General features: G+C 41.2%; 1 protein-coding gene across 1 annotated transcript in view; it reads right to left on the reverse strand.

Moving 5' to 3' along the window:
* Nucleotides 1–17,548, reverse strand: part of LOC135482711 (synaptotagmin-4-like) — a 33,038-nt gene that overhangs the window by 14,996 nt on the left and 494 nt on the right. Inside the window, exon 2 of the mRNA XM_064763005.1 lies at nt 5,434–6,260. Coding sequence (XP_064619075.1) covers nt 5,434–6,260 — 827 coding nt within the window. The remainder of the gene's footprint in view (nt 1–5,433; nt 6,261–17,548) is intronic.

Genomic DNA, 17,548 nt, shown 5'->3' on the forward strand with positions numbered 1-17,548 from the left:
ACCCAAGTGTCCGAAATTAAATACCAGGCTTCCGCAGCGGACCTTTCAGAATGTTTGATGCATGAGGTTTGAATGACAGTGGTAATGTTACTGAGTTTTTTTTGTTTGATGAAGGTTAGAAAGCTTATTTTTAATAGCATCATCAAGCTGTCGGTCGCGAAGAAACACCATGTTGACGTACGTTCGAAAGGGAAGGGACGGGTGGAAGGGACGGGTTCTGGTGCCCACATGCATGCATGCAACACATACACGTGTAGTTTTTTGTGTTGAATGTCCCAATATAGAGTTGCCACCCAGCATGCAGCTCAATAACAAACAAGAAAACTTTAAGTGACATCTTCCATTGCAGGAACCGTTCGCTTTTTCTAACAGTTTTGTGTTCTTATGGTAACGTGTCGATGACTTCGTCAACGCAAGGTGCCATGGTCGATAATAAACCGATACCCCCCCCGCACCTTCAGCCAAGGAAACCGACCGGTTCGCTTACATTCCCCTAAAGGGGTACGCCCATTGCAATTTATGGTGGTCAAGGCAAATAGGAATGCAGTTATACACAATGCTGCAGTGCGTTTATTATGCATGCAAATTTGCTGAAACTTGACATTTATTGTACTTGTATAGTGTCCACAGCGGCAATGCTAAAATTTATATTTAGTGCAAATTTACGCAATAGAAAACAAAAAAATGATATTGGTTCAGTGAGTTCTTCAACCTCCAAGCATTCCTCTGTCACACGGTGCTCCACTATATTTGCAAGTAGAGATTTTGAAATTGCCCCAAGATTCTAAACGCATAATAAGCTGCAAAGCGAAAGAAAATTTATATATATTGACAAAAGCAACATCAGATTTGATTCGCATGACCAGAAAAAACCTAGTCATATCGTTGCAAGTAAAAAGGGCCATATTTGACTAGACTCCGACATCATTAATCTTATTATTAATTTTCGGCAATGAATATCACATTTACTGCGGAGCTTCGCCAGTGGTTGCCGCGTCATAAAGGCAATACATTCGCGAGCCAGTGACGTCAGGCGTTAGAACAGCCCCGAATAAACCGCTAAGTGGTTACCATGGTAATGCCTCAGCTGAGAAGACGTCATTTACGAAGTCGAGGTATAGTGTCAAGACACGAAGTACACACGTGTTGATTTAGCGCAAATAAATGATATACAAACCTCGTTTTTCTTTAAGTCGCCAACAGCTGGAGTGTGCGTATGCGTCCATTTATGCCCAATTTTCCCCCTTATCTCGCAGTTAAAAGTATTCAGGCCTAGTCCAATACACGGTCTATTGTCTTTAAAAAAATGTCCGCCCGCACTTAGGCCTAAATCTTCATTGTTCTACAGTCGTATCAAAGGGTCATCATGGCAAATCTTGATAACATCGATCCCCATAAAAAACTTCCATGGAGGTCGGTAGGCCTCAACCAACGAGAGCAAATAAACACAGGTGCGCGCGCGCGTATGTTTGTGGGGGGGGGGGGGGGTGTTAATTGGTAACACTGGTACATTTAAGTGGCGACACTGCGATAGATTATTTTTGGATTGTCAACAAGTCATGGTGATATCACAGTCCGCTCAAAAATAACGCCATTTGCAAAATCAGTACTTACACAGACTACCAGTGGTCTTTATCTATTCTTGATTGATAGTAATGATAATTGTATGACACAATTAAATGACACATCGAAACAATATTTTTAACCTATGACCAAAGCCTCAATGCAGCCTTCTTGTGATTTCCCCATCCACATTCCTATATCGTCACCTCATCGAATTCTAACGCTCGCCAGCGGCAGGCGGGCGCAAATGAGGCCAGTAATTGCTTACTCCTAGGGAATGGACATTCCAGGCTTTGAAGGAAGGATCTGTGTGATCTCCTCATAGAAAACCAGCAGTGGTTAGAATTATTCAAAGCTTTGATTCCCCGATATCAGCGAGAGTATTTTGCAATTGCTTCAGACGAATCGTGGGATTTCGAAAGCAAGCTCTGTGATTAGACACTCACACAGAATATTTTCTTCTTCTTTTTTGTCTTGGTGCCTCTTCTTGATACAAAATGATAGAAGTGCGCACACCCTGCCCCTTTAGAGTACTCCCTGTTGTTGTTAGAATAGCCAAGACGTTTTATATTACAGAAGGGCGCTGTAACCCAGTCCATTTTTAGCCATTTTTCTGCAAATTTTTCAAAATCCATGCCCTTCTTAATTTAGTCTTCCAAGGCTGAAGCCGTAGTTTGAATCGTGAATCGCGGTGGCTTCACCTCTTATTATAAGCGCCGGGCCAACCTGTTGACTTCCTCTGATATCAGTTTCGTACATAAAGGTTTTCGCCCTTGCCGGTTTTGGCCAATGAACCCCCACGAAAGCTGTTTCAAGGGGGTCGGTGTTACCAAGATTTGCCCTTTAATTTGATACGACACGAGTAGAACAATTGGAATTTAGGCCTCAGTGCGAGCGCGCTTTGTTTAAAGACAATAGACCGTGTATTGGGCCAGACCTAAATTATTTCAAATGTGAGATAAGGGACAAGAAACATAATGTAACCACTCTTAGGGATATTTGAGTATTACGAGGAGAGAAGAGGCCCAATTTGAAGTCCTTCGCATGTCACTTTCGTTCATCTACCTGAACGAACACGACTCAGGAAGAATTGGAAACCTTCCCGCGTGTCATCTTAATGTCAAACGCGCAGCATTCATAAGAAAGATGAAGAGGCTTAGTAATTATGGTAGGCGGAAGAACCACAAAGCCGGAGAAACCAAATTATTTCAAAGAGGATTCAGCTTATGTTATTGTCTTCTTTTGCGGGGTGGCAACGCAGAGTCTATCTCAGTCTAACATGGAAAGATAGTCTTTTCACTTACTCTAATGTGATTACAAGTACTCTTGTTACTTATCTCATAAGACCAAGAGCCTGTGAAATTACATGTAATTGTCAATACGTACTTGAAGAAGGTCTGATAATATTATTGCTGAATGAAAATGCGCGACGAAAATATGTAGATGCGCTCGTTTTTTGAAGGGCTCGGACTCAGTCGAGGGGAAATCTGCCAACAGGCTTGAAACTTGTGTAATGTCTTTCATGTTCCCCATATGACCTATGGCAGGCAATTTGTCAGTAGCCAAGGGAAACAAAGTAAAAACAGACATTATGGTATCGCCGCGCATAAATAAAGGCAACGCTAAGAAATGGAAGACGACCTGAACTAGCGCCGCTTTATTTCTTGCACTGGTGTAATTTCTCCCGTCAAGATGCGGCATCATCGACTCAACTTCCCTACACCGCTTGTATGCAACTGATCGAAGTCATAGAAAAATCGCCTATAACTTTGGAACACACGAATTCCTGCTATATGTACTACACTGTACGAGGAGAAATATTTTTCAATCAGATTTGCAATTCAGTACGCCAAGTTAATCGAAAATAATCCTCCACAGACGTGGCTAGCTGGCTCACACATCTGGATGGCTCACCGCATCAATATCGACAGAATGAATTATTAAGTGGGGAGAACTGGAGAGGACGGCGGTCAATATACTCTCATATGACTTTGTGATTACCCGATTATTGCGCGGAAATGAAAAGATGAATGACCATTGAGAAGTTATTGTGAGGCTTCCCATTGACAAATGGTCAGCAGTCTAGTTCCAATGGGTATTACGGCGATGAAGTGCCTTGGGAACGAAAAATGAAAGATTGCCGTCATCATAAGAAGCGGGGAAAGGTAGAGAGGACGTTCTTTCATTCCTTCTATGCCGACTTACCGGCAGAGAATGCCAATCCGAAAGTCTCCTCCTTTGAAGGATGGGTATACGCACAACGACGGTAGATCGGCATGATTCCTTCGAACCCAAGTTGATTGTTGCTCATTTCTTCATGTATGTTGATGATAGCAGTAGTCCCACTGAAGGGATGGCGAAGTTGTAACGATTTGCGGTCAAAACGAGGAGCCATGGTATGGAAGACGATTACAAAGAATGATGTTGAATATAGGATCCCCATTTCTCATAATGGTGATGGTAATGATGATGAAGATGACATGATGATGATGATGATGACATGATGACGATGATGACATGATGGTGATGATGAAATGATGTTTCGAAGTTACAGTATACACTAGGTTATGGCCAACGCGAAGAAGAGGGGAACTCTATTAGCATTCGAATTGCAAATGAAATGGCCAGGGCCATTGTGCTCACCTCTTGTTAAGGGAAGATGGATGAAGCATTAGCATGGTTTTAAATGTAAGAAAGAAATGAAGTAATGTTTTACAATGAAATTACATGAGAGATAAAATAATGCCAGCATTTCAAGGCACCCTTAGGGGAGAGTCCACTATTAACATTTGGGGCCCTGCTGGCCAAACTGAGAATCAGAAAAAGACTGCAGTTTAGTCTAAGAGTATAGGGGTACATTCGTACCAAGTTAGGGATCTGTAGCTAAAGCAGTGACAAAACGTGCCGTCATTGTAAAATGGCGGTGCCATAGGAAAACTTTGACCTCTGTGACCTTGAGAAGTAGGTCAAATCAAAAACCCACATTTATGAAATGTATCCTTGCTAGGAGTACCTACCATAAAAATGTTATGAAAATCAGACCACTATTAAACGAGCAATCAAACATTTTAACTTTGGACATTAAATTTGGCCCCCAGGTGGCCAAACTAAGAATTTTTCAAGATGCCCGCCTGGCACCCATATTGGCTATCACATTTGATAAAAAATCAAGGATTTAGTAGAGAGTACATAGATATACATCCAGATCAAATTTGGTTGCAATCCAATCATTAGTTTCGGAGTAATAGTACTGTGTTTATTTTTCAAGATGGCTGCCTGGCGGCCATATTTGATGTCCGAACGGCCGAAATTTTAGGGGTGGAATAGAGAATCCCCAGATACATGTCCACACTGTTTAAAACCTTCTAGCTAAAATAGATAGGAAACATGCTACTGTTCAGTGAATCAGCAAACTTTGACCTCTGTGAGGAGGTTAAATCAAAAACCCGGAGGATATATGATGCACCTTTGCTAGAAGTACCTACCATATTTTTTTCAAAATTTCCCGACTACTATTAAGGGAGATATTGCATATTTTCACTTTTAACGTTTGGCCCCCTGGTGGCCAAACCATAAAACGAATCGGACCGAAACTTGGTCTCCAAGGTTTCATTACATAAGGGTACATGTGTACCAAGTTTCAACTCAATAGCTCTAACAGTTACGAAACGTGCCCTGCTAACGGACGGCGGACGACGACGGACGACGACGACGACGACGACGACGACGACGACGACGACGGACGACGGACGCCACGGTATGGGATAAGCTCACCTCTGCTAAGAGGTGAGCTAAAAAGGAGCCGTGCATTTTAAAGTAATATCAAAAGATATCGTCATGAACAATCAAATTCCGAAAAGCTTTCCTTACCTTGTATTGTCTGGCTTGTATTTCCTTATTGAGGGCAACCTCGCTCTTGTTCAGGTCAACACCACTCAGCGGACAGACCACCTCGCCAATGATGTCATCACGGGAGAACCGATCGAAGCTAAGGACCACGAAGTGCAGGGTGATGCCTTGGAGCTGGTTAAAGCTTATCCCGTAGAACGTGAAGGTCTCGTCGTATACCGGTGTCGTGGTCTTGCGCAGCACCCGCGTCTTGACCTTGTGTCGCTTCTCCGGGAGCAGCTGCAGCTTGACGTAGGGATCCGAGCTCCCTATATTCCTATCCTTGGCGGGTAGATCGACAGCCCGGACGACTGTGACCATGAGGGCGCTCTTCTGCTTGTCATATTCAACGTTGAAGAAGAGATTCCCTAACTTGGTAACCTTGGTCTCTTCCTCGCCCTTTTCCTTCATGGAGTCGTCCTTCTCGGGTGAGCTCGCCTCAAGGTCCTCATCCGCGGGGTAGTCGGAAGCCTTTACCGCGTGGTGATCGCCGACTGGAGACTTGCTACCGCTCTTGGGCAATCTTAGATGGCGGCCACCAGAGCCCGGCTCACCACTTCCTTCACTGTATTCTGACCCGTCGGGATACATTGGTGACGAGTCCCTACTCGACGCTGACAATGGGCTACGCAGACTGCTGGGACTTTTTCTAAGGCCTCCGCCCTGTTTTAGACCCTTCTTTATTGCAACGGAAAGTCGATTCATTGGCCTGTTTGCCCTCTTTTGGTAGCACTTGAAAACGCATGCTGACATCATAACAAGGAAGAAGACGCTTCCGACGGAGATGCCGGCAATTGCACCAGCCCCAACTGTAATGAAAAAGAAGAAAACATTCGTAAAGTCAAGGTCTATGTCTCTGCTTCAACATGTTTAGTACGAGAAGTGAAACTGATATTCAACAGTCATGTGGAACTGAAAATACAGCTTGCGAACTGAAACTCTTTGATGCCCTGTAACTAAAGAGAAAGAATCGGATTATCGACCGCGATTTGTACTGGAAGTACAATCACATGATAGTTTGTCTTCTATCCTCGCAATTAAGAACTTGAAAATAGGAAGTGAAAACAACAATATGCCGCCTATACAAACATGTAGCCCTCTCCACAACTGAATCATTCGAACGTTGAACATTTGTGGCGGTGAGAACAAGAGTCTACGACGTCCAAAATTTGAGAAAAGTTGGTCCGGTATGAGCGCCCACTTCAGAGTTCATTGAAAAGGAAAGCGGAGTGCTGCCGACTCAGAGGAAACGGATGTGGCTACATCAGAAAATAGTCTTCCGTGTCAGAGGTTGCTACATGCACTTAAGTCATTTTTGACCAAATAAATTGTCACTTAGTAAACTTTGATTCTCACCGCTTCATATAATCTTGATAGCAATTAGCAACAGTAAGACATGAGAAGAGTGGGAAGTTCAAGCGTACATGTAAATAGACTACGCCTCACAAAACATACGATACGTTCTATCATGTTGTTCCAGGTAATACATGTATAAGAACTCTTCAGGAGTATTAGGTTCTCAAGACGGAGCCACAAACGGTATCAAAAGAGAAACTGTATCGTTGTCAAACACATTTGAGTAGGTCAGCCTGAAAACTTACCACACCAAGGACTTGTTTACCCTGTAGTCGCTGTTTTCCTTTAAGAGCCAAGGACACGACGACAAAAGAGAAGGCTTGTTAAAGATATTTTCAGGAAGATAATCAGGAAAAATAGGCTCGTGTTGCTTGCAACATCTATAAGCCGTTAGCAAAGCTACAGTGGCCATGCCTCGTTAAAGAAAAACAAATTATTTTGCCTGAGAAACTCTCTTATTGTGCACGATTTGTATTATGAAAGGGTATCATGTCACAAACTCTTTCGAAGGACGTTTTTGCTGAATAAGCCGTAACAGCTATTTTGATGGTAGGCCCATTCCATATTTTCTCATTATTACAACCACCAGATCTGTAAACTTAAGGCTACATGTAATGAAAACGTCATTCGCTTTCAAAACAGAAATCTTTCGCAAGCCACATCCCAAAATACTCAAAGAATGGAGTCTTCAGCATCTCACTAGTTATCCTACACCCACGGAAAACAACTTGTATTGTTCGAACAAGACCCAAGTACTTCACAAATAACATAAGTAACATGAGAATGCTTGAAAACATTGAAACCGATAAGCTCGTCTTCAGGCAGCAATATCCAGCTCGAATTCAGTTTGAAACCAATAAGCTGTAGATGGTATCAAAATGTCCATTCGGGCTTTTCCGCATCGTTTGGGGCTCTGAAGCGCGAATTATCGCTTTGATTTCTCAGAAATTCATCTCAGGTTTGATTTATCTCAGTATGAACCATTGTTGCCGCAACAAAATAATTTAAATAATGTGTTATTATGGCTACATTGAGGCTTGACGTTATCTGCTCTGTACCGCTCATTTCCTTGTCAACCAGGACCAAATGTGCAAGTTGTAATTTTCTTGATATATGAATGAGAAATACCTCAAGTTTGAATATGAAATACCGAGAACAAAATGTGGTCCGGCCACCTGTAGACACCCTCCCCTAAATGACTATTTTTTGAATATGAATGTCTGCAACAAAAATGCTGCTCTGACCAAAAAAACACCACCCTCAACGACTGAAATCCAACCAGAGTTTGCGCTCTAGAGCCCTAAACATTGAGGATAAAGAATAAATGAATATTCGCCATACTTGATTATCATAACAACCCGGATATGCATGAATTCAGCCTAATTCCGTTGTTGGATGTTTATTCACAATGCCATGATTGCCAACAAATGAACACAGACGAAATTGAAATCTATTCAAATTCACGAACAACGAAATCATTTCTGCTGATCATCCTCGGAGTGGTTACTCATGGTAACCATGACGACAGTACCTGCCTGCCGCCATATTGGTGGTCACGTCATCCGCATCAATGGTATACTCTCTAACCTGGGTAATTATTGCACATAATGTGATAGTGGCCGATGATATATATATGATACAGATTGAATGACGTGTGTTCCATGATCATGATCGGTTGCGCTGTCATGAGCGGAACATCATATTGGCTTCTCAGGCAGTCACATCAACATGAAAATGTCATTTGCTGGATCAGAAATACCCAGCTCAAATTTATGACCTTCTTGTACAGTTGTTTAAATTCACGAAAAACATTGATGCCGTTATATATACGTGTCATCGAGCGCCAGCAATAACGGAGCCAAGAGGAGCCATGAAAATGTTGAAATCATTCCACCGATCTTTTTTTACCAAACTTCTCATTAGGACATTGAACTTTTTATCAGTTTCCTTCGCATACGTACGTATCTTATACATCCACTTACATTCCAGTAAGATCTCGGTACATGTATATATATCGGGTTCACATTGATTTCCGTTCAAGCAAATCATGAAGTAGTAATGGGTTAAATTCCCACCGAGCCAAATTAGTAGCGAATGTCATCTCTCGATAGAAGATATGTGTACACTCTAAGCAAAACGGTTTTTGAGCTTTTGAAAAGCCTTCAAATGTTTTTAACCAACACAATTTGCGCGCTGAGATGTATTTCAAAGAAGTGTGCCGGCCATCATTCGTAATCTCTTTTAAAACAAATACCTCGCCGTGTGGCACTCCTGCAATGATACAGAGAAAACAAAACACCAACGTTGTCATGTTGTCAAGGTTTGCCTTCAACAACATTTTGTTTGAGCTTGGACGACATCAGACTAGGTACCTAGTCAGGCTCGATGATGCCTTAGTCATACATGATGATACCTTCACCACGATATTCAACGCTTATCGGGATAGGCCTCGGGCTAATTCCGTCAACAAGTATATATGTTTCTTCTTCATCTTGTTCTGCTAATTAGAGTTTGTGGTGTAGCACAGTCTTATAAATATTCTTTTGATGAAAATTCTGTTGGACATTTCTACCATGATAGCGTTTTAAAACGAGAATAATCCTCCCGAGCACAGTTCGAGAGCGTAGAAGTGTCACAGGGGCTTAGTTAGCATTTTGGCCTGTGGGCAAAATGACACTTTTGCTGTGTACAGGGTAATATTGGCTGCGACATAAGAAAGCGTGATACCGAAAAGTATTATGATTTACATGTATTGCGTTGCGCGTTCAAAGACTTTGATCAATTTACACCCTCGTTTTAAAATGCTTTGATAATCTAACTCACGCAAGCCCACGGGAAAAGACAGAATCGATAAGATCGATTCATGTAAAGGGTAAATGGGTATCAATTGCTAATGGGAAATGAGACAACGATTTTCTCCCTGCAAAGATACGATATTGTTTCCGTTTTAAGAGTATTTATACTGTGGTCAGGGACCTAAGTCCAACCACAGGCCACTGAATATCAAGTGTCAGTGATGGGTCAAAACATTGTAAAAGGGGTTCAGGGGCAGAAGAAGCGGGAGCAAGAAATCCAAAGAGGTCTAGAAGTGACCTAAAAGTAAGAAACTACCACTTCACAAGTTCACTCGCTGTACATTGCGTAGTGCATTGATGTACAGGGGAGTAAATTTTCCTACCTTTCGGTTCCTTACAAGACCTTTGTGGATTCGTTCCTCTTCTTCTGCCTAAACCTTTCATGGACATTTTACAATATTTTAAGTACTCACTGACCCTTTATTCAGTGGCCTGTGGTCCAAGCCAATCGCAGACCTGTCCACGGATTTCTCGCCACCTGATCAGAAATGGTGCCGAAAGTTTACATTATTCTTATTTAGTGTGTTACAATCATGCATCTTGTCTTTATTTTGGAGTTCTTTAAACTTTGTGTAGTGTATTTAGACCTACTGTTGCATTTAACATATATTATGCTGGTCAATTACCTGAAACCTGTAAATCACGGATAAATATCTTTCAACCATTCCTGAAATCCCTATCCCCCGAGTTTGGGTTGGCTTCTTCATGGCTCACGCTCAGCGCATCCGGAAACATGTAACATAACCCTCGATCAATACCAGCGGGTTTTATTGACAATATTTCATGACAGATATATATAGAGAGTATCTGGCTATGATTCATCTCAATGCTTGTAGCAGATCATTAATGACTTTGGTGCATGACATTGTAGACACTATTGATTTCCAGTATGCATCAGTCTAAGCAGTGAATGCAGTTTTTTTCGTGAACTACATAGAAATTATTCATTTACCAAACATAGCTGTTGTCATAGCTGTTGTCATAGTTGTCCTTATTTCGAGAGGTGTCCAGTCAAATGGCTGCACGACCGCCACATACAAAGTTGTACCAAATTTGGTTTCACTAAGTGGTTTTGAGAATTCAGTATGGTTCCATTAAGTCTGACTGTATCAACGTTCTAACAACCCTTGCTGGTGTGAAATCTTTAGTTGTTCCCCATATTTTAGTGTTTCCACACAACAGACAGTTAAAGAGACCATACAGAGAAAAACGTTTCACTCCGTCTTTTAGCGCTCCCAAGCAATCAGGGGAAATGCTCAAAAACGTTAAACCTGAACTGGCAAATATAAAATCCATGGAAGAACGTTACCCAACCATTGCTCACAAGGCAAACGAGTCACGAGACATTTTTTCAGGCTATCTCACGTGCCAGTCCAATGGCTCTTGGCTAGAATGTAAAAGAACATATTAGCCCTAATTTACCCGTCAAAGTTACCACATGACTGCAAGATTTTTTTTGAAGAAGATTCACCAATTACTTAATATCTTATACATGCATAGCCATATGGTGCTGTAGCGAGAGAACCAATATGGTTAAGTTTCCACGGGTATTCCGCCATGCTAATAATCTTGGCTAGCAATAGCATACAACGCTGTAGATTGGAAGGAAAATCAATACCAGGCTGTGTCTGCTGGTACTGAATAAGTCAGAGTCTGGACCAGGGCTGGCTCAGTTAGCCGGCCATGTAAGCAGAAGTTAATTTAGAGCTCGTCAGGGGAAATCATATTACCATTTTATTTATGAAATAAAAGCAGTCCCACGGTTGAAGTGACTGATGAGTGATTTTATCTGTGACCACCAGAACGTTTCTATTGTTGACATGCTATTTGAGTATTTTGCGGTTTGTTATTTTGATGAGCTGTTTGCCACGGCAATGTTTTTATGGGTAAGGATGGATGGAATGATGGCTATTTCAGTTCAATTCTTATCTACTATACATATCAATATTTTGATACCAACTCCTTTTTTTGACCGAAGGTTACTCTACTGGTTGTCATAAAACCAGCTGAGGACATTTTTTAAGTTGTAAACATTTCATACAATACAACTGGGTTTTAATACAATCGTCAAAACAAAAAATAAACAGTGGTATTGTATTTATGGTACAGTCACTGGTCGTAGGTGCCGAGGATGAATTTTGAATCCCTCTAGACATTTTATGTAAGAAAGCTAATGGTTTACCGGTACCACAGAAGGCATGACTTAGAAAAAGAAGACAAGCCCCATCGTTTCCTTAACTCAACGCACACCAGTGGTTTGCAATTCACTATTGCATATGACATAGGAGTGAAAAAAACCTGAATCTCAAGATGCGGTATCCTGCCACAACATCTTGTAACTGCCTAAGCGTAGAACTCAATATTGTTATACGCACAAGGGACATAAAAAGACAGATAGCATGCAAACAGACAAGAAACCTGATCGATGAGACATACACGCCAACAGTGACGTCAGAGCTCTTCTTATATACAGTAATGTAGTTTGCGATGCTGATATCAATATTTAGCCCAACATGCCTGATGAAATGAAAGTTTCAGACAGGCAAGTACTATTGTCGGTAATGCCCACTGGAGCGATAAACTGCAAGCTATATTGTACATACGAGCGATGGGAACTTGGCAGTGTGTTTCCCTGGGGGCTTTCTCAACTGTCATATCTATCAATGGAAGATTGGACAGGGCCTCGGAATATTCCGCCGTTTATTGATTAAGTGGACCCAATAACAGAACATCAAGATCATGATAGATATATAGAAATCCGGTAGTCATGTATAGTCGTCAAAGGCATCCTTTTTTACTCCTCTTATACCAATCTTTTCAATACACTCATCCACTCGCATGTACAATGTATCAAACGCTGTACATGTCGTAGAAATAAAAATACCAGAATCTCAGGTTATTCGGAAATTCGTGTAAGGGGCTTACTCATCCATTTAAACAGTCCATAACAAAAGCTTCTTCACTCAGTGCAGTTTGAATTTTTAAATATAGATGAACACAAGAGAAGTAGAGAGAGAAAATGATACTGCTTTGATTGATTGAGTTTTACTATACTGTGAAGCGAATTTCCCTCTGATCATAACCTAAGTTCATCATTGCCAGGAATCCTTCGTTTAGAATCTACAACCCACACGTACTGTCTTTATTTCCTCCAGACATTTCCTCAGGCTCACCGACACTCTCTGTAATCCCACTCGGAATATCGATCTGTGGAGTTGATTAAAACATGCTTCATTAGCTATGGACAGGCCATCAGGCATTTCGCCAGGAGTAATTGGCGAACTCTGTATAATGGCAGAGCCAATCACATGGCATATAATGACGGTCATCTATCCACCCCTCACTCTTAGAAAAAAAGAGGTCTTCAAGCTTTAGAAAAACCTAAGTTTTTTCAGCCAAAACAAATATGCACCTCTTACAGCATACCGACTTATCGGCGGTGAATATCAGTCCCAAAGTCTCCTCCTTTCACCGCCGATAACCCCCGCCAGGTAATCTGTCGGACGCACCATCATAAACGGGCGGCCAATCAAATTGCTCGACACAAAGTAATTGAATGACGGGAACCTCCGGATCAGGTTACCCTTCTTCTATACAACACGCACTGTGCATTTGGGTCAGGTCAGCATCCCTGCAACCGTTACTCATTGAACACCTGGTCTTCAATTATGATGTCTTTCAGTGCGTGTCTCGTGCGACATTCACGAGTGAGTGTAATGTTAGCGTTGTCGCGGCTTAGGACGTGTGGAAGGAAGGGAATGGAGGGAGACTACCGATAAAGTAGCAGCCCTTCTGACAGCCGATCGGGAGGGGGGGAGGGAGTTATCGGTGGTGAAGGATGGGTATACGCACAACGACGGTGGATCGGCATGCCTGTACAGAGGCTATTCGGTTTTCCAAGGTTCCAAAATCTTTATTTCTACTGGTGCTTTCCTTCGGCAAAACTGACTGGAAGTCTTCCAAAATAACACCCTGCGTGTGGTTGGTTCATTTCTGATGACGACACAGGTGATGCCTCTTATTCATCATCAGCGTTTACACTGCCTTTGCGGTGTTATTCCTCTTTTGCCTGCCCTGGCATAGATACAAGATACAATGAAATTCGGTATACCGGTGATGCTGAATTCGTGACTTCATTATGGACTCAAGAATCACTCTTTCAGTAAATTTGGCCGACTCTTTGTAATGGCAGGGCCTATCGTATTCAATAACAGCCATCCGAAAAAGTCAGTATATCAGTTACTTAAATCAAAAAGACATTTTAAATATCACGTGTTGCGAGTAGATCTTTTTAACATGATACATAATTCAGCATTACTAATTGGACACTGTCCCATTTGCCTTCATTGATATCTGTTCTTATGCATCCGATTGCTAGCTTGCCTTGTCCATTACATTCACTGAAGATGATAAATTGGCTGTGACATCTATTCCATTAATTATATGAAGAAGTCAACCACTATGTCATATGACATTATGAGCACGTACATATACTTTCTTTAGTAAGTTATCCTGCCGCCATCTAAAACATTTCGCGGACCCAGATCGATATGCCTACCAGAAAGCGAGTTTTTCAATTCGCACTGGGTTTCAACAACCTGCGTCCATCATTGAGGCGATATAATGTTTCTACAGGGTAGTCATAACAGCGGGCGAGTTGTTTTGGCTAATATTCTTCACTGTTACTGACATAAACGAAGAAAAAAATCATTTCACCATTGTCGTTCTGCAATAGACATTAATATAGCAATTTAAGACACTAATCAATGACGCAAATTCGGATCCGTATCTTTGATATAGGGGTTCATTTGCAATATTGTGCGGCAATAATAAAATCGGGGGGATTCAGATTTGATTAAAGAGCGATCTAAATGTGGACAAGAAATGTATTGCAGGATGCAATTAATCAAAACTGGTGCTTTATAATACTGGTATCATTTTTGGGATTTAAATAGACAGAAGATACGAAAACTAGCAGAGTCGGAATGTGATAAAGGACTTGCTCTTCTTATGAATAGTCGCTCGAGAAGATTTACGCTAGTAAAGATACAAACTCAACTTGTTATAAAAAAAAGAACGGACTAAAGGAAATGTCCTCGGAAAGACACTCGGCTTCGTTAAAAAAGCTGCGGTTGGACTGGGGTACTGTGTTCTGAATTCTAATAGAATATAATACTTTGATCTCGCGTCTTTATATTCAAGCATACATGATCAACATTATCCTCATGAGCGGACGAACAGCTATGATAAAACAGATTCAAAAGTTGGTTAATTATGCAGAAAATTACACAATTATATTTGGTTCGTTTCCCCAACGGAACACGAGTGTAGTCTCCCATGAGCGAGCTAACTAGTATCGATTGGTCCATTTACTAGCTAGTGTATCCACATGTGGATGCACAGTGAAGTGATGTGCATTACTACATCAGCAATCGACAGGATAAAGAATCCTTGTTGAAAAATCCATGAAGACACGTGCTAGTTTTGTATCAATAATTCAAAGCTGCATGTATCATGACAGCTATCAATTAGTACTAATCAGGAGCACCAGTGTATTCTCATAGTGAAGGTACTTAGGTGCCCTCCTGAAAATGTTGTGAGCGGGCCAAAACAAATGTGACCTTTAAAGGAAACGTTGGTATAGATATCTCTTGGCTATGCATGATGCGTGTCGGCAACTACACAATACGAAAAAAAACTCATAATAGAATCTGGGTCCCGAACAATCAGGAGGTTCTTAAATGACGCAACATATAATACCGTTCGCCCCCACGCACGGTAGGAACATGATAAAAGAATATCCCTGCGGTAATGTAGCATCAAAGACCTGGAATATGTTGCGTCATGTGATGATATTTATCAAAAATGTCTCCTCATACTCTTTTGCTATATAATATGTGTCATCCCTATTAGTAACCACTGCAATACTTCGTGTTATTTCATGTAATCCTGCCTTGATGTCCAGTCTTACAAAACGAAATCAAGCTAATTACGTCTACGCTGTTTCCCCTTTCTATTCTCGTGTTTTTTACCCATCTTTTTCTCATAGCTAATGGAACATTTCTATAGCATTACCATTTTGCACGAGAACAATTTTTTGCGTTTGGATGAAGCGCTTTCTATGCTTAATCCGTTTCGTGACAAGCCTGGGGAAGCCAATTGGCGTTGAAGACTTTTTTTCTTCAAAGTTTCCTTGAAGACTGCAAGACAGGTGTTTGGGCCTCATCTGGAGCTTGAGGGAGAAAGCCTATAAAATTGTACAGTTCTTATAGGTTGGTTTACAGACATTTGGTGGTAATTTGGAAACTTGTGCCAGTATCCTGAATAATAAAAAAGCTATCGAATGCACTAATAAACCTATAAGAACAGCGAACCCAAAAATCATGTTGCGGGAATTATGTGTCTTTCTCTTTATCACGTCATGCGGTAATCCGCAGCGCTTATCCGTTCTTTGTCATAACAACATCTTACAATGCTAACATTCTTTGCATGCAAGCGGTGCAGATTCCCCGATGGCAACGAATGGTGATGGTGATAATGAAGCAATCACGCTAACTGCGCTGAAAGAAGCGTCTGCATTGTCGTCTTTGCGCAAGAGGATAAGCCCTCAGACAAAAACCGCACATGTATATACTTGTTACTGAATGTATCCAATAACTCTGATTTCTACAATCTTCAAAGTCATGATGACCAAGGGAGAAAGTCATAATCATTTTAACATGCACCTTTAAGTACTCGCTGACAGAATTCCTGAGGCGAAATATGAAGTTCAAACCCTGCCGTAACATTTTTATCGAATGTAGTGTTTGCCTAGGTCAGGTATGTACACCCGACCTAATAATTAGATGAATGTGCATAATATCGTCTGTCTGTTATGATGACAAAGAAATCAATTATGGATGGAGTTGACTAATTGATAATATTTACGAAGGCCGGGGGAAATATCAAACATGTACGTGAAATGCAATGGACATTATTGTCTTCAGCGTTGGTGGCCTGTTATCAACTCATGATCAATGCATTCCAAAATACTTTTCTAAATAATTGAAGAAATGATTTGACATTCTTGTACTTTTATATTTCAGCTGCATGGTGAATGCATTCTCGAATGAATCACTTTACAAAACGAGAGAGGAAAAAGAAAGTTGGGTGGAAAAAAGTTTCTGATACTTAAATCTTGAACAAGCCCGTAATTCGATGTACATAGTTCGTCGGAGAAGTTACCAGCCTGCTGCGAGCTTGAATTCTGCCCTACTTCAAACGGAAGACGATTTAAAACTTCATCAAGACGAAACAATGCAACATTTGCGTAACCGTCCTTGAACACTAGTAAATGAATAAAAGCGGATACGTAGCATCATTCGAAGCACTTTGAGTAAGTTTATAATGGTTTGTTTTTAAAGACAAAAAGCCCAAAGAATTATGAGAACGGTGTTCAATTAACCAACATTTTCGTGTTCGTCAACACTCTGCTCGGTCACTATCAACAGTTGAGATATACTAATGGTTTAATTTCACTTCCATTTTCTTTACCTTCAACACGGACACTCGGTACTAATGGTTTGATTTCGCCACCATTTTCGTTACCTACCTTCACCACGGACACTCGGTCACTTCAGCAACTAAAATATACTAATGGTTTAATTTCACCACCATTTTCGAGACCATCGACGGTCACTGTCAACAGCTAAAATGTACTAATGGTTTAGTTTCAACACCATTTTCGAGACCTGCTATTGGTTACTATCAGCAGCTATTATACTAATGGTTTAATTTCACCACCATTTTCGAAACCTTTAACAATCTGCTCGGTCACCCTCCGCAGCAATTGGAAGACAACCTGACGTATGTTGACGTTTCTTAACGAAACCAAATCCACCATTCTT

Source organism: Lineus longissimus, chromosome 2 (assembly GCF_910592395.1).
Source record: "Lineus longissimus chromosome 2, tnLinLong1.2, whole genome shotgun sequence".
In the NCBI taxonomy this organism is placed as follows: domain Eukaryota; kingdom Metazoa; phylum Nemertea; class Pilidiophora; order Heteronemertea; family Lineidae; genus Lineus; species Lineus longissimus.